Source organism: Ciconia boyciana, chromosome 6, assembly GCF_034638445.1.
Source record: "Ciconia boyciana chromosome 6, ASM3463844v1, whole genome shotgun sequence".
NCBI classification, from domain to species: domain Eukaryota; kingdom Metazoa; phylum Chordata; class Aves; order Ciconiiformes; family Ciconiidae; genus Ciconia; species Ciconia boyciana.
In genome coordinates, this window is record NC_132939.1 from 64,869,053 (window position 1) to 64,890,847 (window position 21,795).

Consider the following 21,795-nt stretch of genomic DNA (forward strand, 5'->3'; position numbering starts at 1 on the left):
AGAGTATCTCTTCATGCTTGAGAACAAACCATCCCAAACTCATGATGTGACAGTTGCAAACTAAAGCAGCATTTCCTGCTCTAGAGGTGGGTTCAGGCTTCCTTGCTGCTGCAAAGCTTACCGGCATTAAATATTTAGCAATGGGTGCTATATCTGCTCAACCAAGTCACTCAGCTTTTCAATATTCTCATTGTTCTATTTCTTGCCCAGAACTTGAATTTGTCTTTGTCTTTCCTGACACTGAAAGAAAAGAAACAACCATTACTTACCTCACAACGATGAAATTAAAATTGAACCTCAAGCCAGAATTATCACTTTGAGTGACAACGTAAAAAAAAAAAAAAAAAGAAAGAAAATTGCAAGAGTTCGAAGCACTAAAATAGAAGCACTTTATTTCCTACAGGGCTTGCTTCATTCATTAATTCAGTCAAATAATTACTTTGTATTAATTTCATTAGCTTTGCTCAAAATTAAAGAGAGCAATTAGCAAGAGAGGTGGCAAACTGAGGGCACAGCAACACACCTTGCATGCAGAGCTGCGAGGGGACTCAGCTTGCTCTGGGACTCCAGTATTGCAAGGGAGAGAGGTTCATGCTGTCCTTCAGGCACATACCTGGGGCCTCTCAGTGTCCAGTCTGGCCTCCCTGCAGTGAAACACCCTGACCCATGCACCATCACCTGCTCTTGAGGATCTCGGCTAACTTCTCATGGGTGTCCAGAAGCACCAACAACTCAAGTAATTCACCCACGCTCATTACAAGGCTTTTTATTTCAAATCAGTCACCCCCTGCCCAAGAAGAAAGTAATTCATGGCTTGCCCTTTCACAGCTGAAACTGGTATTTAGTAGCAAAGAGAGACAAGTAATGGAGAGTAGGTCTGAATTCATGCCATCGGCAACATCCGATGGGGCACCCCAATAACATCAGAGCCACTTGCTACGAACAACACAAGCCCCAAAGACAGAGCCTCCTCAGAGGCACCAGGTCACCTTCAACCAGAGCCAGGGGGACTAGATGACACCCCGGGAAAGCACAGAGAAACAGTACTCGGGCACATGGTGCTGGAGAACTGCAATGGCCCCTGCTCAACCCCGTCTTCCTGCCAGGGTGCTCCCAGGTGCTTTCCAGGAGTGATGAGGAAGAAGACCCTACTCAGAAGCTGCCCACCTGGAAACGGTTATGGCCAAGGTTAGGAGAAGAGGAACAACATTAGGGAGCTTTACAGCCTACGCAGCACTACCTGTTTTAGAGAGCAATAAAGCAGAATTTTTCCTTTAAAGGAGGCTTAAAACAGAGTTGAGATCTTGTGGATTATCTCAGAGATCCTGGCACACACATGGGTCTTCACAGGGAGGGAGGCAGGACGCTAACAGTTCAGCGAAACCACCGCTCCTGTGGTCCCCAGGGCTGGGCAGAGCTGAACTGCCTTCTGCCAGCTATGGCTCTGCTTGGTCCCACACACAGCATGCTGCGCCCCGCTCCCATCCCCAGCTCCGCAGCTGACAGCATGCCTCACGCCCATGGATGAGGCACATCCACGGCAAAGACAGACCTCTCAGAGAAGCCACTTCTGTTATTTTAAAAGGAGAAAGGGGCAAGGAGACACAAAGAGAAAGAGAGACAGAAGAAATGCTAAAGATGCCATTGGTAAAAAAAACCAAAACACATTAATATCCAGAGTGAAAAGAATAAGGAAATTTAAAAAGAAATCATAATTTTGATGACTTGAAAAAAAAATCCCATTATCAGGCGGGTTAAATAAAGAAACTCCAGGAAACATTAAATAAAAATTATTTTTGGGGGGGTGGGCAGGGGGGAAATAAATTCCTAAGCAATGCCTGAAGTTTGGCAGACAGAAGTCAGTCCTCACCTTCTCTATAAAACAGCCTGGAGTGAAACAGGTCTTGGGTCAGTGGGGGAGATGGCTGGAGGAGAGGGTGCTTCCCTCCACCCCAGCCGGGTGCTAGGGCCACCGGGACCCAGCACCACCAGCAGACACATGGGCATGCTTGGAGAGGTAATCTCCTTCCGAGGCAAGGAGATTTTCATTTTAATTTTGCACCGGTCACTTTACACAGGAAATGTCAGCTGAATGAGGAGAGTTAATATAATCAGATATAGCTTAGCACAGCAACAAATACATCCAGCAGAGAAAATAAAGATAGGTAGGGATAATTTCACTAGACCTCCCTCGCTTCCTATTGCTCCGTTCCTTTTCCTTCCTGAAAAATTACACGTATTTTTAACACATGAAACAGGCATATTTCCCTGCCTCACAACATCAGGTTAACACTGATGGACAGAAGAGCCATATGGGAACCTACAAAGGACTAACCTCCTTTCAGCTGTACATTTTCTATACTGCCCTCATCCTGACAGTACATGAATGCTTCTGTCGGACACGCTGCCCCAAGCAGGAGTGCCACCCTTCTTCCCCATCCCCGCTGTAGGTGAAGCAGACCCAAATTAAACTTTTGGTCAAAAGAACTTTTGATCAAATAAAAAAACCAACCACTCCTGAAGGTAAAGAAAGTACACGCTGCCAACACCACCAGGACTGTCTATTTTGGGTAAGCTTTCTAGGACAACAAGTAATTCAGTCTCAGGTGGACCTAACATCTCAGGCTTTTTTTGTTTGCTTGGTTTTGGGGTTTTTTTCCGTCTTCCCCCCCTCTCTTTAGCCACTTTTGGGGCTTTTACTTCACTGGAATTAGACGACGGTGGCTGAGACCCTGAATTTGGCTGTTTCCATAAACAAAACCACTAGCTTGGCAAAAAACCTCTCCAAGAGGAATCACATGTTGGCAGCGTGAGGACCAGCAGTAGGCACTGACCCTCCAACCTTTGCTTAGTGGAGCTCTCGGAGGTTTTTCAAGGGAAGATGCTTCCCACAGTTCAGATGGACTCCACTACATTATCCTTTTGTCCCCATGGTCTACTGAAAGAGGTGAGGCAAGAGCTGCTGTGGTGGCTTGAAGAGTTGGTCTACGGACACTGCCATGTTGCTCTTTTTACCTGCTGGAGCCTGGCTTTTTTTGCAGCACCACGTCACCATTGCTGGATCCTCTTCAGAGCAGGAAACGCATCGAGTTACACACTTAACCATTTATAAGTCACAAGAAAATGATCAAAAGTACTAAACATCATATTGCTTGAAACTCCACATGGGTCTACGTTTTACCCTGATGGGGTCTAATGCGAACTAACATTGCGTTTTCTGTGTACCCATACACACACGGCCTTCGAGCAGTCTCTGACACGTTAGCCATAACTAGCAGTGAGGATGCGGTAGCGGCTGCCCTCCAGATTAGGGCAAACAAGTGTGAAGCCCCTTTTTGTGTTTCAAGTTGTGAGTAATTCTCAGACTTCTTTCCAAAAACTTAAATTTCAAATACAGTTCTGAGCCTTCACATTTCCAGGAAAAAATGAGAGGAAAAAATAGAATAAAACATGACATTATGAAAGAGACCTCACCATTTTTCAGAAGGAAACCCCTCCTTGATGGACGCCTCCACTATCCAACGATTGGGAGAAGTCAGCATCTGCACTCAGGCTTGCCCTGGATTATGTCTTTCTTGGAAACTCCAAATGTGACCACACATGGGACTAACCAGTCAAGAAGAGCCCCAAGGGCCTCCTTTGATCTTCCTGTTCTGTAAGTCCACACAGCCTCAATAATGACAGAGGAAAGAGAAGTAAACTATGTCCAACGTTTCCCATTTTCCTCAGAAAACAGCAGCGGTACAAACATTTGAGTTCTCCATCTCTCGTCTTTGAGACCTTGTTAGCAACGTGCCTTAATAGCTTAGCCACCAGCATGAGTTTGAACCACCTTGGATTTATGCTCAAGCCCATCATCCCTGCTCAACCCTGCTTTAAATGGCCAAGCGTGACACGCTTGCATGTGGATACAAAATGGCATGCTGGTCAGTAAAAGCTCTCTAGTTTCTTGATCTCAATACAACTCTCTCTCCATCACCGGCTGTATCACAGGCAATTAAAGCCAATCTCTAATGTCCTTTTCATCCCTATTGCTGCCTAAGAGCCATTGCCTTGGACCTGCAAAGAAGTCCCCCACGTCTCCCTAGCACACCTTTGCTCTCTCCCTGTTCTCTGGTTACAAAGAGAAAGCTTTTCCCAAATTTACTTGATAAAGTAATCTTCATGTCTCCCTGTCAAAGCACAGCTGTAGGGAGTATCGCCCTAGAGGAGAAAGGGTAAATGACCTGTTAACATTGTATGCATAGATAAATGTGAGAGCAGCTCCCAGACCCCAGAGTTAATACCTGGGCAGAGTAAAACATGCATTGCTACTTGACAGATAAAGAACTGAAAGTTGCACTGATGCTATGTGGCCTGCCCAGCTTTACAGGGAAAGTGAACTTCACTGGAAAAGTGAATTCTGGTCCTCTGCCCTGCTGCAGTGCCTCCTCGTCTTCTCCATTGCTCTGAGACCATACATTTCCTTAGGAGCCAAAGCCAGCCAGGCTTTCTGTTCACGTCTGCCTCCTAACATACCTCCTGCAAGCAGGATTACGCCCTGCCCATGGTCCCTAGGAGTAAGAACAGCCCCAGCTGCACACAGGGAAGGATGTTGGCAAACCCTGCCACCGCTTCCATGCCACGGGACTGGGGGTGCTGCTGCGGAGGAGGACACCATCTCCCTGCAAACCCTTGCTGGGCCCTCCGGTGTAGCTCAGCTGATTACAGACTAGATTGGGCTCAAATGCTTTAAAAGGCCACAGCTATCCTGCCAGGAGCAGAGCACATGTGGGGTGTGAACCACCCAAAGAAAACCAAAAGCTTCGCCAGCTCCTCTGATGCAGCAGCTCCCCACCAAGCAGCTGCCCGGGCCCCAGCACACATCAGGCTGCCGGCTCAGCAAGAGCAAGACAGCTCCCCAAAAGCGTCCAAGTAAAGCACAAGCTCGTATTCAAACCTGCATTTCAAAAACAAAGGCAAGGGCATTGACAGGCCTGGGCAGCCCGCACAAGGTGTGAGCCAGGGGAACGGCTAGGCAGGAGAGCAGAGCTGCCCCGTAACTCTTGAAGCCAGCACCCCTCCAGCTTGCACCCTCCTCGCATCCAAGGCGGAGCATGGCAGGGTGGGCTGCCCATGCCGCAGCCCCCAGCACAGCCTTCATGCTGAGCAATCAGTTTCTGGGGCAGGACAAGAGAAAACATTAAAAATCCAGCTCTCCCAGGCTGCAGGTAACAGATAGCGGAGCAGATCCTGCCTTGATTCTTGGCCTCTGTACAGAAAACGCCCCCCAACAAATGCAGTTTGAGGCCGCAGCTAAAACAAATAAGAACCATGGTGTAGGCCTGAAGAAAATAACCTTTTTCTGAGCCCCATCCCAGATTTCCTGGGTTCCTCCGGCAGAGCTCACATCCACGCTCATAGCTTGGTATCACAGTAAGTAACAGGGAAATTAAAAAAATCACACTATAAAAGATAGTTACAGAAAAAAAAAATCCACCTGGATACTTTTTCAGGGCAGCTGTCGCACTAAAAAACTTCGAAGTTTCCTGTGCAAAGTGAACTCGGGAAACAGAAATGCACATGAAGTAGATGGGAATCATTATTGAATTAAAAAAAAAAAAAAAAAATCACCCAGATGTTTTAAACATGTTCTATTTTAAACGTGCTCTACATGCTCCTTAGCTTGCCCTTCAAGAGGCACCCAGGTGAAAAGTATGAGTGACAAAAACAACCCATTTGAAGGACAACTTCAGATAAATACACCAGATCAAGCATGAATCGGCTCCCTGGGTCCGCGATCAGACCAACAGCACAGCAGAGGGCACACACAGCGTGAGCCCGTCAGGAACGGCCCCTTCCAGATTTCCCCCATCGCTCAAGAAATCTCGGGCACACAACAGCACACGGCCCGTGTGAAGAATGCCATCCGCTTATATACTGCTTGGTAACTGATGGCAAGAGTATACCCCAGAGTCCAGCTCTTAATGGAAACAAGCCAAAATAATTCTCTTACCTTCCGCAAAGCTGCCTGTAAGAGTTATGACAACAAACACTTTGCCTTCTGGCTCCAAATCCACCTGAAAAAGTAAAGGAAATGTTAGAAGATTGTTTTTCAAGGCAAAGACTCTTCTCGGGATTTTGCATGACAAATCTTGCCAACATTTGATAATATTTGAAGCTCTATATATGTTCTCATGCACACCCTTAATTTTACCAAAAAAAAAAAAAAAAATCAAACATTCATGGCTCAAATTGTTCAACATCCATAAAAAATAAGGAACTTGATTCCTTCTTTTTCCCAGACGTGCTGAACAATCTCAACCTTGCTAGAGGAAATAGAGATTAAAGAAAAAAAAAAAAAGGTTAACAGTATTCCCATTTGTCGCATAAATGAAGCAGGAGTAACATTAAAACACAGGCAATTCTCTGAAAAGATCCATGCATATCTGTTTGATGAATTATACAGATATTTCCTTCCTATTAAATCTTATCCCACTGAAATTGTTTCAGTCTCTCAAAATACCATCAGTGCTGGGGTAAACGCTGATTTCTTATATAAATCACCTTTTGGCCTTAAACCATAGGAAAATAGGAACCTGTTAGTGCTGTTACCTAAGGACTTGTCGTTTAATCTAAATTAGATGGAGATACAGAATATAATTTTAGGGATCAGAGATTCAATCCCAGTGTCGGTCAATCTGTCCTTGAAAGAAGGCATTTATTTTTTCGTGAGTAGATTTTTCATTTTTAGTTACATTTTTAATTAAGGTCTTGCTTTTGGTTTTTTTGTTCACCAGCTAGTTTTTAGCAAAAATCACAGCTAAGGATCCCTAAAGTTTGAGTCAGGCTGTCACACAGAAATCTCACTTAAAAAAAAAAAAAAAAAAAAAACAAAAAAACCACACCAACAAAAAACAAACAAGCCCCCCCCATACACTCCCAAATTGCAAGGTTAAAATTAGCAAAGAGGAGCTTCGCACCACATGGGTATCAATCTGTGCAGAACAGAAATTCTGAAAATAGAGCTCTCTGGAGGAATGACTAAACACAATGGTTCAAACCCTCTCTGCTCTTGTACAGCCACCTTTCCGTGGTCTGGCAGAAATAGAAGCAAGTCTTCTACTGAAGCAGCACCGAGCTTCATCACGGAGGTGCCCAGAATTTAACACACCTTGGTGTGCACACTGCGGAGCAGAAAATTATTTCCCGGTCCTGCCAGAAAGGGTGATGAGCCTAGGCTCCTCTTTTTTCTTGGGTAACACACGATGTATCCTGCCAACGCTTTGAGTCCTCTGCAGTGTTAACACATACCACATCATTCAAATAAACCTCAAACCATAAGCCTAAGCTCCCAGAGCAGCGGTGTATGGACCACCACTCATCCAGACAACATTTGCCCGTGGTTTGCAAAACCCTGCCGTGCACCAACCTGTCCTTTTAAGGGAATAGCATTAAGATACATGTAAAAAAGAAAGTTGAACTCTATATATCTAAGGGAGGAGCCAAACGGCCATGCTACAAATGGACAGAAAGTATCTGCACGGCTGTAAGTGGGGGAAGAAGTTGTCCAAGGTGGACGGTCTCTGCAGCGCTAAGGTATAGCAGTGCTTTCTGCTGGCACCTCCGGCCCTAGGGATGCTCACTGCAGCTCCACTAACACGCGCCGAGAGAAAACCATCTTCTGGGGTAAGTGAGGGGGAAGCAGAGACAGCACACACCATCACCGTACATTTCCCTAGCCCACAGTTTGTTGCAGAAGTAGAGAAATTGTTTTTTAAACTATTGGGAATTTGTCAGGATGAGCAGAGCAAATATTTTCAGAGAAAGGATGAGAGAACATCCTATTTACGTGACTCCAGCTACAGTCCCAAAGTGACACATCTCTATCAATGGGATACAAAACAGGGAAGCTAGAACTGCTTGGGAAAATCAAATCAAAATGTTGATTTTATGGACAATATATCTGCCACTAAAAAAAAAAAACCACAACCCACAAATCAATCTCACAGGGAAAATTTAAATTAAATATTGAGCTTTTGACTCAATATCAATTTTCACGTTTGCTTGGGCTGCTTACCACACTGGCTTTAGGAAGCTGTGTTTGCACAGCCCTCTGTCTCCATTAATATGGAAGACATTCCCTAAATAAACTTCAACTCCAGCAATATCATGCATCATTTCTGCCTAAACTTCAGTTCACTGGAGAGATACGCAGCTTTGTAAAGAAATGGTTCTTTCAAAAATATAGAATATCTATATTATATATCCATATACAGTCATGCAAATTGATTTATGGGATATCAAGAATTCAGATTTTAGGGGAAAATCCTTACTTAGGTTTCCAAAATCATTCTTCAGTGCCTATCATTTTTCTGCCAGTCTCCAGACACAGCAATACATGAGACTCCTGCTTTCACATTCACAAAGAGGATCCCTCCTCCCTTCTGACATACGTGGTCTCCAGAGGGATACGGAGCAAATCCTGCACTTCTCATTTAGTCTTAAAAGCAAAGGCTTGTCAAGACACAAGCAGCTGAGCTGAGACCAGGAGACGCAAGAAAAGCATCATCCACCTTCGACACAGGGCACAAACAAAAACTGGTCCAAACTCCGTGACGCACCTTGCTCTCCATCCCTGCAAACGGGATTCCTCTGCCCAGGGGAGCACAGTCTCACCAAACAGAAACAAAGTAATTCTGAAAGTAATAGCAGGAGATTTGCGAGTTATAAAACAACCTCTCTCCCCTCCAGACTCCAGGATTGAGGACCAGTCAAGTCCCCTACACCAACTAAGCAGCCATGCTCATATTATACCACTGTTCAAGAGCACTCTATAAAGAGTATCTACCTACACTCAAGATCTTCTCACGGCACATGTTAGCAGGATCTAATGAAAAATTACAGCTGAAAGGCTCCAAAATGAGGACTGAAGCCCCAGCATGCCAGCGGCTGCTGAAATTTCAGCACACTGGCACCCCGCTGGATGGGCTGACAGTGAGATCTTGTCCTATACAAGAGGTTAAACCAGACAGTCTTCAGAGTTTCTCTGGTCTTAAATTGATAGCAGCAGCAACAAAAAAAAGATGCAATGAAATTAAATAATTAAAATTAATAGACCACTGCGAAAAGTCTGGCTTTTGGACCTGCTGTGATCTCCTTTAAAGATGAAATTTACCCAGCTAAGTAGCAGCCAACGCAATATCTGAGATCAACTCCCAGATATGTGGAACATGCCTGAAACAGAAAATAATCTCTGACCTAGAAAACTGAAAGGAAAATGTCTGACCGCAGACCTGCCCTGCCATGAGCCTGCCCGAGATCAGACGATCGAGCAGCTCCCGGACAGCAGCACGCACCTGACAGGACGTGCTTCCTCTCGCCATCGCACGGACCTCCCGTACCACGACCACGCAACATGGAGGGGGCTCGTGCTGGCGGCAGTTAACTCCTGCAAGCTCCTCACACTTGTGGACCACAACTCGCAGCGCCCGTGCAGCCAGACGGACGCTTACATGCTGAGCCGGCGTGCACAGCAAGCGGCTTGCTAAGCCCGGGCCTCAGGGCTAACCTCCGCCATCCTCGCAGCACGGTTCCCCATGTTCCTGCCCCGGCTGTACACCTTCATTACTGCCTTCACGCTTTGCGGTGCAGCTACAGAAACGTACGTGCTTCGGGGTAGCTTTACCGACCCAGGAAGCTACTGCAGCCACATTTAGGCACGCAGAAATATGCCCACAACCATCTGAAACCAGATGCCCACAAATGAGGAGTGTGGTACCCTACTTCTTCCCCAAAAGGAGGAACTCCTCATATAAGTCCTTCTTCAGTCACTAAAGAACTTCTATCACTGGCACCTTCTTTCCCTGACCGAGGGGACTTCTCACTATGCTCTGTTATTTGATAAGGTTCAAGCACTTCAAAAGGAAGCAGCTGCCAAAGGACTGGCCCTCCAGCCATGGAAGGGACAACCCTATCTAGCAACAGCTGGCTGGTGGCCCAGGCCCTGACTGTGCGCCGGCAAGGCTCCGGCAATGTCGGTACCTCCCAGCATCAGCTAACACCCTCGGGATTCAGCCTCACAACAGCACTGCAGGTGTAACACAAGCACCACGCATATGCCAAGTTTTGCTTCTCACTTCTTTTCTTTCTTTTCTTCCCAGTATTGACTGTGGCTGCTTAAACCGTGGCTGTTTTTACAGAGAAGCAGGGATCACAGTATTATTCTTGACAGAATTATTAAAGTCCAAAGCAGACCATGCAATCAGTTTGGGTCAACAATGCAACTGATGCTGATCTTCCTTCTCAAAGAAAGCAGGAGAGGCTCGGAGAAACTCAACAGCCCGAAGGCAGCACAGATGGTGCTAAGGGGGAACTCTTATATCACAATATAGGGATCTGTGTGTATTTGACAACAATATTCAAAGAGTAATAAGTACAAAGAAAAGTTTCCTAATGCCAAGACCTTTTTGGCACAGGATAACTTCTTTTAGGGAATTGCAGAATTCTGCCTGGAAGGTTTAGTATCAGAGCAGGAGATGCACCGCAATGGGAAAAGTCCTGTTGTATTGGGAGAAGCAAAGGAGAAGTCTGAATTTTTATGCATGCTGATACTGCGAATGCTATGAGGTACACTGATCTCTGAATAAATCAAACTGAACTGGTGGCGTGCAGCATCACACCATCGGCATGCAGGGCTGTAAACAGTAATCACCCTCCCCTCTCTCTGGCGCTTTCATCCTCAGCCTGGTCCCCCAGAGAACAACTGGGAGGAAAAACACCGACTTTCTGGCTGTTTTAGAGGTAACTTGGCCAAGTTTTAGCTAACTGGGAGAGGAAAGTGTGCTTATCAGTGTAAAGCCTTTAATCGCCACTCTCTTCTAGTTCAAGGAAATGGAAGACAGCACGTTCCTCCATAGGACAAAGGGTGGATAAGATCAACTGTTGGAGCTCAGGAACCCCCTTCGTATCTGTAAGAACAACACAGGATTTTTGCCAGAGCTAAGCATACACTTTAACTTCTGTTGAACTTCACAGCCATAACTAAGAGAAAACAAGCGCTGGAGGATTTTGGCAAGCGAGCTGGAAATGAGCAGGGAAGGACTGATGAGATCAGTCGCGGTTTCATTACGCTTCCATTGTGAGACGCAACACTTTGGCAGCGAGGCTGAACACAGGACCGAGGAGGACTTCACTCCTGGTTCAAACCACTCACACGGTGCCCCATGCCTGAACTTGCCGAGACCGCACAGCTCCGCCTGACTTCAAAGGCAGCTGCAAGGGATCGGTTTCCCACAAGGAGGGGCCCCAGTCAACCATCTCACACACCTTCTCCAGAAAAGGACTGTACTAACTTTGTTCCCGACAAGTAGGCAGGTGTTATTTACTCCCCTTCTCTGCGTTACAAAAAAACCCTCGTTCAGGAGCAAACAGATGCGGGGAGACCGAAACAGGACTCCTTAATCGTATGCCTTCACACATATAATAAAAACTGGTCGCGCGTGATTCATCAATGGAAGAGGTTTGGAAAACAAATTCAGAAGGAGGGTAATCTCTCAGGCAACATATCAACACCCAGCTGAAGCATCCACTGAACTCGAAGAGCAGGTATAGTCAGTCGGCCTCCGAGAGAGCCTGGCATGCCTCCGTGAAAAACTCGCCGCAGATGGGAAGAGGCAGATTCGAAGAGTGGCTGTCTGCCCGTGAGTTGCTCGCTCTCCAAAACAGAGACGAGGTGGACCTCCAGGATGAAGAGACATCGTCAACACTGCATCTGGCATGAAGAGTAATTCTTGCCAACACAAGATCAGAGTATTTTTTTCCTCCCCTCCCCACACCAGATAGCCCAGTCTGGGAAGAGTGATCTGAAGTACACTGAAATCAGTGGGAATCTTGTTATTGTCTTTGGATCAGACACAACAGATGACTGCATTTACCCTGGAGCCCAGAACATCCTTTCTCCCATCGCTGCTCCATCCTTTCTTCCCCACAGGCACCATTAGTAAGCATCCTAGAAGTACAACCTTTTTCTAAGCCATGTCAACGCTGACGTGGCTTCAAAAACAGAACAAGCCAGACACTTGCAGTGAATAAAGCAAATATAAAAGCTACCTGGGGACTTAATTAGCTTAATTAAACAAGTAGCTATATCTTTTGACTTCCTACACAATTTTTAAATTTAATTAACAGAACTGCATATATAATCAGTCATTTGTAGAGGCAATTCCCAAGGCTCTGTTCAGCCGAAAGAGCTGAAAGTCTGGGTTAGGCTAAAGCTGTTTTTTCACATGCCTCTAGTTATTCCTTTTAATTTTTCTTGTTTAAGCTCCTAACAGATCATGCTTATGGAATGTCAGATCTTTCTGTATTTTAATAAGGTAGCACCTCCACCTGAGCATGCCTTTGTTGGACAGGTCAAGTAGCAATTTTCTCAGCCAAATACATGGTGTCTGAATTAATCAGTCCCTCTTGTACATTTTGAGGCTGACAGACACCTGTCTATCAAGTCAAGCACCTTTGAAAAACCCTTAGGGCTCTCTGGTACAAAGGAGATTTTGCATTTCCAGACCAACAGATTAAAGTATTTTTCCTGCAAATGAACAGCATGCAATTTTTAAGATTCAAATCAGTGTGCCTAAAAAAAAAGGGGGGTACCAAGTATCTTCTCATTCCTGCAAAGGCTGGCAAGTGCTTAGGGCAGTAATTTCCACCGCAGGTGCCAAGGGCAGACGTGGACAGTTTCCCAACGACCCACGGCAAGCTCCATGCAGGGAAGGCCCTAGGAGATGCCATTTGGTGAACGGCAGCGACCCCGGCCCTTGTTCCACCCGAGCTTTGAACCTCGTGCTGCCAAACAGCAGCATCTCCCTGCTCCCACCAAGATGTGATGCCAGGTCTCAAGACAAAGAGCAAGCACAGGGTGACGCAGCGCTGCGGAAAGGCTGCCAATCCCACCTCGAACTGGTAGGGCCACGCACTGTGCTGAATTCTGAGCGTCGAAGCCCTCGCAGCTCACCGATTCCAGCTGCAGTAGATGCACCATTAGACCTAGAGATGATACCTGGTCCCTTGGGGGTCAGCCTGGCCATCCCCCGGTAGGGGACGAAGGCTCAAAACTTCTGCCTCCTGCAAGTGACAGTAACTGTCAAAGTTTCAGGGGGAAAAAGAAAACTTTCTAACAACTATTACTGCTGTATGTTTAACACTCTGGAGGTAAACCCACAAATGGGTGGAAAGTTAGTCTCTCTTGTAACTCCTATAACCAGTTATTCCAGCTATTACTGTAATATTGTCATTCTAATTTTTTGTTCCAGGACAGCTGTTTAAAATATTACTTTTGTTTTCAGTCAAGCTGCATAATTATAAGCTGTGCGCCAGCCATGAACAATCATGCATAACTAATGACTCTCAGCCAATCCTGGACTCTTTAATCAATTTTAGTCTGGTTTCATCCAAGAGATTACCCACCTCAACAGGAGGTTTGCTCAGGTAGGAAGAGCAAGGGCTGCGAGAAGATTTCTCTATCCTGTGAAAATTCCTGCCAAGAAAACCTGCTTGAAGGGCTACAAATAAAATATAGATTAAAAAGGAGGTTTCAAATCTTAAAAAAAATAAAATTTTCAAAAGCATGAGCCAAAGCCTGCTCCTACTGGAGTTACACCAACTTATATTGCTTTTGAGAAATCCCACCTCTAAAACAATGAATGATTTATGAGTAATAGTTGCAGATGGCTGCTCTTTAGTATATTTGAAAAAATGTGACAGGTTATAAAGTTAAAAAGAGAGAGAGACGCACACACAATTGGTTCAGGGACTATTAAGTTTTTGTTCTTATATTTTTAAAGAAAAACAACAACTACTCTCTGGAGGGATTTCTGATCTCTTTTTCCGCTGAGTTATGTGGCAGGGGAAGGGAATCCAATTGCCTGTTTATCAGTCCCACAGTACTGAAGTTTCTTGAAGACCAGGCATTGACCCCAACAGTACCACCACTGAGCAAGAACCCATTCCTTCAGAAATTTAAGTGAAATTCAAAATGAAATGGGGGACAAGGGAGAGTCTAAGAGTCCCATGCACAGACCAGAGTCTGCAACAGAGGAGAGCTCTCATCCACAACCCCAAGATGAGCGTGGGGCTAGAAATGACTCAGGTGGTAAATGGGCCGAGAAGAAAACATGAAAGATGACCAGACCCTAGCACCGAGGGTCCAGTTTCTGAGGCCACAGAACATGCCAAGCGTGGGACGGCTCTGCAAACTGCCCACAAACAGCAAAGCAGGTGCTGAAACTCCCATCTCAGAGCCTTCCTCTCTCGATTCAGCGGGGTGGTTTGTTGCAAACCCTCCGGGCCCACGGGTCAGGGGAGGAAGGTGGTCCCACATGCTGCTGCCAGCTCGCTGTCAGCAGCTCTTGAAGTGGCGCACGCAGCCCGAGCTTACCACAGGTGGCTCTGCAACTGCCGGGGCGCAGCCATGTTGCGGCGTGCGGCTTCCTGTCCTACACGGCTCCTGCAGCGAGCCGCCGCTGCCGGAGAGCTCCCGTACAGCGAGATGGGGTAAGCTGGTGAAGCAGCACTACTGGGATACAGAGCCCTGCAAGGCCAAGGTCTCCCCTTTTGGGCAAAGCCTTGGGGAACGGATGGAAGCAAGGCAGCAAAAAGCCTGCTCTGAACCAACCTCACACACTGGAGACATCAAGTCGCAGGCGACTCTGCTCTGCTTTCCCACCTGGCCGACAAACGGCATCCAGTGAGTGTACATGGCGGCCAGGGGAGATGTCAGGCAGAAAGCAAAGGCTGCTCTGTGCCTCCCTGAACAGCTTCTGCAACCCGGCCGGCTGCAGAGAGCAGGGGCAGGACACCACTTCCCGGGGCCTCTCAACACCTTCGTGCCGCCTCCCCCAGCTCCCTCCCACAGCCTGTGCAACCATAGCCCATGTGAAACCAAAATCGCGTGGGCAGGACGCGTTCTGCCTTTCCCTACCACATGCACATGAAAGCAGAGCTTTAGCTCTGCTGCGCACAAATTATTAAACATACATCTTGCTTTGTAACACCATGCCAAATACCATCATGTCCAGTCCATCTCTCAATTTTCCTCCGAACTCCTCTGGCCTTCTTCCTACAGATAGATATATATATTTACTTTTTTTTAAGGGATGGGGGGGGAAATCACGGATTACTTTCATTTCCTAACAGGCAGATACTGACATCAACGCAGGACCACTAAATTAAAGGATGGCAAATGCAGGGCTTCATTTTCAGCTGTTTGAACACTTGATTACAGCAAATACGCCCATGCACACATTCAGTAGCTGGTATCAGGCTATCGGCTTTGCATATGCAATGCATGGAAATCTGCCTGCAAACACCTATATATGCAATTGCAAGAGGCTGAAAGTGGGACAGGGTCTCTGCTCTTGAGAGGACTCAGAAGCTTGACAAACAAACAAACAAAATCTTCTATTGCCATTCCATTAATAGTAACAACAGGTCAATAAACCTCAACAACCACTTATTATCAACAAAACAAAAATTTTTCAACAGGTATAGAGCCCTGGGACAGCACTTTAGCTGTTACACCCTGGACACATGAGTTGCAAAAGGATGATGCTGACAGCTCACGTTTTAGGTCTCTCACTGAGTACACAATGCAGGAAATGCCATTTTCTATCTTCAAGTTTTGGAGATGATCAACAAACGTATTTTCCATCACATATATGAACTCAATATAATTTGGCAGAAAAACCAGGAAGTTGTGCCACTTTTGCTGTTTAGAGTAATAGAGAAATAAATCACTGACAGGTGCCAAGCAGGCAAGTTGGTGGCACTCCCCGTTTGGAAACAGTCCAAGGGCCATAGCAATGAGTTGGTGAGCAGAGTTTCCTCCAAGTAAAACACTGACATAGCTGAGCTTAGCACTGAAGCAATGTCCCCCAACAAGGAAAGGGCAGGTAAGTGCTAGCGAGGGAGCGAGCCCAGGTAGCCCATGTACCAGCCAGTGCACACCAGAGACCTGGGGTTTGCCCAGAGAGGAACAGAACAGGCACCAGGTGGAAATACAGAAGGAGAAACACAAAGATTGGGCAGAGAAGCACTAACGATGCTCCTGGTCTTGAGGAGAGGAATGCCAAGGCACAGCATTCACCTGCAGTTTTAATTAACCTTATTAACAAATCTAGGCAGGCTTATGAATCATTCACGACTTTACATTAAGCAGCAAAGTCTGCATCATGGTCTGAGGTTCTGCATTCAGGGCACTCTTGTTGGTCGCCCAAGGATCGTCACCGCACAGCTAGAGCAGGAGAGCGCTGTGTAACGTAGGGGAAATCCACTGGGTTGTACCAGGTCAGAGATGGCCATCAATATCCTGTTCGTCGATCCAACCCAAGGAACTGTGGACCCCTAAACCAGCTGCAGTACTCTGCAAAGAACCCCTCTGCAATTGTCCCCCCAGCACCTCGCTCATTTACATACTTGGGTTGTCCTCCAGTATTCAGTGCTGAAAAATATTTTCTTGTTATTCATAGGTTTTATTGCATAATCTTAAACTTCTGTGAAATTCTTCTCATTCGAGTTTCCATTAGGTGTGTCACTATTTCTAAAATATCTTCCTACTACATATAATTCATTTGGTGTACTGCTGCTTTTCCATTTTTGTCCAATAGCTCGCTCTTCTTTCTAAAACCAGGCCACAGCTGATGATATCATGAACCATAAAATCCATTCGTCCTCCAGATATAATCCATCAAATTTCTCAACACCCCAGGTAGAAAGGGGAAAGGTCACAACTTTCTGCCACTCCAACCATTTCTGTCAGACACTCACTTCTGAAGAGCCAAATCCCATCTTTTTGATAACAGTTAAAAAGTTAAGTCCTGGGGGTACAGCAAAAGGCAATCTGCTGGAAAAGTTTGGCTATGTATGGTGCTTGATCACTACTAATGGGTGCTGTAAAATAAAAAAAAGGATCCCGGAGGGAGATGCGATAAGCATCTCGATGCCTGCAGCTTGATGGCAGGAAGCTGGGTTTCCGCGATACAGAGACTCAAATGCAAACCAAAAACTCTGCAGAGGGCTTGATTTGCAGGCACCCACCCTCTTCTTCCCTTCGACACTGAGGGTCGAAAGGATCTGTACTTGGGTAGAGGGCCTTGCAATACCCAACGCTACGCTGTTCGGTTGGCAAATGTTTTGTTTGCTGCACGAGGGGCCAACAGCTATCTGTCCTGATCATTGCTCACCTATCTCAGCCTGACTTCCAGAGCTGTTGTAGCATTACGCTGGGAATAGCTGGAACCCCAAAACATGGATGGTAGGGCTAAGGGAGCGTCCGTGCCAGGCAGGCCCACAGTGCTTGCTTTCACCCAGGGAAGCTTCCCACGCAGCCTGCACTCCCCTTGTTGCAACCCTGGTATCGCATTCCTACAGCAGTGTTGCTGTACCTCTCCTAAAGGCAATGCGATGTATGAAAGGAGCTGCGTATATGAGGTCATACACATCTCATACCAAAGAGTGCAAAGCCCCTTGGGATGCTGGGGGAAACCTTACACCATCAATTTTACAGACAAGGAAAGCAAGGTAGGAGCAGAGCTGGAAACAGTGCTTGTGGTCTTCAAAAGCCTGACCTAGCACACTGCACGGCAGGCACGCCGCCTTGAAGAAGTGCAAGGAAGACTCTGCAGTACCCACAAAAGCAATGTGTGCCTGGACTGCACAGCGGTTCAGACATCAAGAAGAGTCAATTGCTCCATAGCACCAGAACCCATCACTCTTTTCAGCGACTATAAAGCCTTGCTCTAAGTGCACTGGGGTGGGGGGAGTGAGGGGGCAGGACGGGACCACACCACAACCACCTCTGCCAGTATCACAATGAATTAATTTATGTGCAAAATCAAGTTATCAGCAGTATTTCTGACAAAAAGTGTGGTTTCCAATGACATGTCTCACTGGCATGCCAGTCTTTAGAACTACAGCTCCCATCACAGATATCCCCATTTAAAACCATAACTGCATTAGTTGCCCTTAGTGAGGATACAAAAAGGAGGGATTCATTCCAGCAACTTATGAAACCCAGATCCTGGCATGGGCTGTAATACCATGGAGAAGCCCAGCCACCTATGCTCTGATTATTCTTTCCAGATCTTTAATTAATCACAGTGACTTCTTCCTTCCTCCTCTTCCATCCTCACCTGGCAGTTTCTTAACACTGAAACTATTAAGGACTAACATTTATATCCAGCTAGCATTAATCCACCACATCTCCTCTCACGCTCCATGTTGCAAGATGATCTGTCAAGTGATTTGAGATGGAAGGATGAAAAGCAAACTACCAAATATGGGTGGTGTCTCACAGGAGAGAATCTACTTGGGACACAGGGAAAGATGGAGAGGAAGGTTAAAAGTACTTTAGCCCACACACTAACCCCTCTCCCATTCCCTGCCAATGGTTTATGGAATTGTTTAACATCCCTGGTACACACATCCCAGAATATCATGTAAAAGCAGTAGCAGTTCTGGCCACATAGCCAATTAGAGGTTTCTAAAGGTACAAAAAAAAGGAGTGCCAAGGCATGCACTCCCCCAGCATTCCTGAAGGTATGATGCTTGCTCCTGGTGTCCAGATGTTACCGCTCCCATCTCCGCTCTAATCCCATGAGGTCCAGCGCTGGGAGTCACAGTCAAGTCTTCATGCAGCAAAAAGAATGTAGGTTGGGATCCAGTACGCAGCTGACAACACCCAGAAAGGACATGCCATTGCCAACATGTGCTTTGCCAAGTTAGATCATTTGTATTGTGGTTTTTGTTTGTGGGTTTTTATTTTTCTGTTTGGTTTTCTTTTGGGGGGGAAGGGTACAATAAAAATATTTCTGTAAAACAGCAGTTAAAAAAAGGGTGCGTAGATGAGGTTCTTCATAGTAAAGGACCCTGGGTTGTATATTTGCAAGGATTATGAGGGGAAAAGAAAAAAAAAAGTCCCAAAATCCTGAAGCCAAGCACTGCAATAAGAGACTGTCCAAGACCAAGCAATTTTTAGTCCCATCAAGTCTGTGATTACAGTTTTCCTCATCTACCTCATGAGCGAGATGATCTCACCAGGCACTTGTGACCATACACTCATAGCTGTGACTCCAGCAGTTGAGTTGAGACAGGAAGGAGCTGAAAAGCATCGGCCTCCAGCCTTCTCCAGGCCACCGGATGGGTGACAAGGGGCCATGTCACTGGGATATGCTGTTCAGCTGACCCAGCCATCTGCCTCCGTCTGAAGGAGGAGACACTTCTGGGGTTTGCGTGCAACTGTAAGCTGACAGGCAGCTTGCTAGCATCTACCAACAGCACGTTGCCACGTATTTCCCCTTTTTAATATTTCTTTTTCCCTTTCCAAAGCATGGTTTCAAGATGAGGAAGCACTTCACAACCAATGTGACCAAGATGTACCTTGGATTAAAAAAAGGAGGCAAGGGGAGAACCCAGAAAGGGTCTGTAGAGGAAAAGGTCAGAACATGGTCGGAGTGGTTTTGCTCACATGTCAATCAAGAATGTAATGAGATGCTAACCACATTTCCCATCCGAAGCTCAACATCACCTGCAAAGCTGCAGATAAATGTTCTTCTCTTCGAGCAGAGCTTTTGCTGGGGATCACTGCACGTCCAAGCACATGGCAATCCTAGGTAAGCCAAGAGCAGGACAGGCTTCGTTACAAGGCCATCATATTTATGACAACTGCTGTCATGTTCCCTCCTTGATAAATATTTAGTTTCTTTGTGAATGGAAGGCCTGGCATTTTATCTGTGCCACAGCCAGTGTTGCATGTGCTTTATATTACAAACACACGTGCTTTTAACTCCAGCCCGCTAGCCGATACATCTAAAAGTATAAATTTCCTTCTGGAGAAAAGTACTTCACAACCTGGGTGGCACTGCTAATGTGGACCTTATGCTCCTCTTCCCGTTGATAAACAGCCCTTGCTGAGGGGGGACACACTACCTTAATTCCCAAAGCAAAATTTTATTCACTCCAGGAAAAGTCACATCAATTTTATTTCTATAACCTTAACCAGAGAGCTTTCACCAACTGAGGACAGAAATCCCTTGGACAGCATTTCTCTTCTTTCAAAAGAAAATCAAGCAACTTCCCTTCTTTAAGGTTTACCGAGCCCTGTAATATAAAGCTGAGAAGCCAGTCAAACAGTTCCTCTCCCCTGTACGAGCAGGACACTCAGTAACAACCTTTGGGGAAGAAAATGAAAGAGATACAGTCCCTCTAATAACTGCCATACATCCAATGAAGTGAACCATTACAAACACAGTTGCCTAAGAAAGATAATAAAACACCTAATGCTGTTCACCTCCTAACGTGCATGATATTGAAAGAGCCCTAGATAAGATTACAGAAGTGAAGAGTTAGATCCTAAACTAGCTGCACTGGAGCTGCTGACTAGATCCTTACCACCACTGCACCGTGAGTTTCGGCTTTTTAGGAATCAAAAAGATTCCTCTTGCAGGCCAGCAGCACTTGAAAGGCTTCGGGACATCACCACACAGAGTAACATGAAGCACTGGGGTGGTTTCGGATACTGAGATAGAAAGCCTGAACAAGTAATGACCCACTGGAAAATTCATAGCAAGAGATGGAAAGATCCGGTACTCTTCAAACACCTACATGTTCTGGCTGTGGTTTTGAAGCAAGCCACAACACTGTCTATTGTAAAGAGCACCGTTCCTGTGGAAACAGTTGCTTAACATTGTTAGAGATGGAGTAAGAATAAATACTATAGGTGTACAGAATTTTGCAACTACCTATTTACTGCCTAAATATATATATATATATTCAAAAGAAAAAAAAAAAAAAAAGGGCCTGTTCTTATTGTCAACAGTGACCAAAATTATCAGGCATGGATAAAGAGTATTTTTGTACAGCTGAAGTAGTTTAAAAAAAACCAAACCCAAACATCCATTTCTCTCCAAATAAAATTTCATATGCCCAGGACTATTAACATAAGGAGACTGTTTCGTCAACCTAGAAATGAACCACAAAGCTTCTACTGAGAAAATGTGGATGAGCTTTTTCGAGGTCAGGAAGATGCTTTCAGAACAATCTTTCAGGAGCCAAGCACAGGGGCACTGAAGGCTGTTTAAAACCAGCAAGTCTCAGTTACTCTTTTCTCACCTAATGTTCATGTTCAAAACAGGAACAGGCGCTTCCAAAATGTTACTAAAATAAGAAGTGGCATTGCTTAAAAACAATGAGTACTGCATATCCACTGCTGAGGCAAGTCTTTTTGCAGTAAGCTTATTTATATATAGAAATAAATCCACTGACCTCGTATTAATCACAAACACTCCTTTCTCTATGACAAAGGGAAATGACAAACTTGCAAGGACACATCAGAAACCTTCTGAGATCGCATCCAGATAAGCCAAAACATGACGACTTGAATGACCATTGTTTCTCTTCAAAGAAATCCACCCAGACCCTATAATTTTATTCTTGACAAAATCAGAAAAGCGCAATTCTGAAATGAACCACCCAATGATTTTACATATAGCTTCAATTCTCCATTCTAAGGTTCTTCTAAAATCCTGGAGTTCTAAAGTTCTTAATTCTAAGAGTTTTACCCAACAAAGCGGTAACCAGAGGGAACACAACCAGTCAAAGGGATTTCTCCTCGTTACACGCAGCGCTAAGCGAGAACTGAAATGAGTGTGCGTTGTGTCCTGTCTGCCCCACAACACGCACGTGTTCACAGGCATTTCTACACCGCGAGCATTAACATCCTGCACTCCTGCAACACAGCAACTGCTCACCCAAGACAAGCTA

The 21,795-nt window shown here is 45.7% G+C and overlaps 1 protein-coding gene across 1 annotated transcript in view; it reads right to left on the reverse strand.

The window, feature by feature from the left end:
* The window catches only part of PRKCH (protein kinase C eta), a 119,857-nt gene that overhangs the window by 85,774 nt on the left and 12,288 nt on the right, over positions 1-21,795 (reverse strand). The window contains exon 2 of the mRNA XM_072865707.1: positions 5,996-6,059. Within this exon, the coding sequence (XP_072721808.1) occupies positions 5,996-6,059 (64 nt within the window). The remainder of the gene's footprint in view (positions 1-5,995; positions 6,060-21,795) is intronic.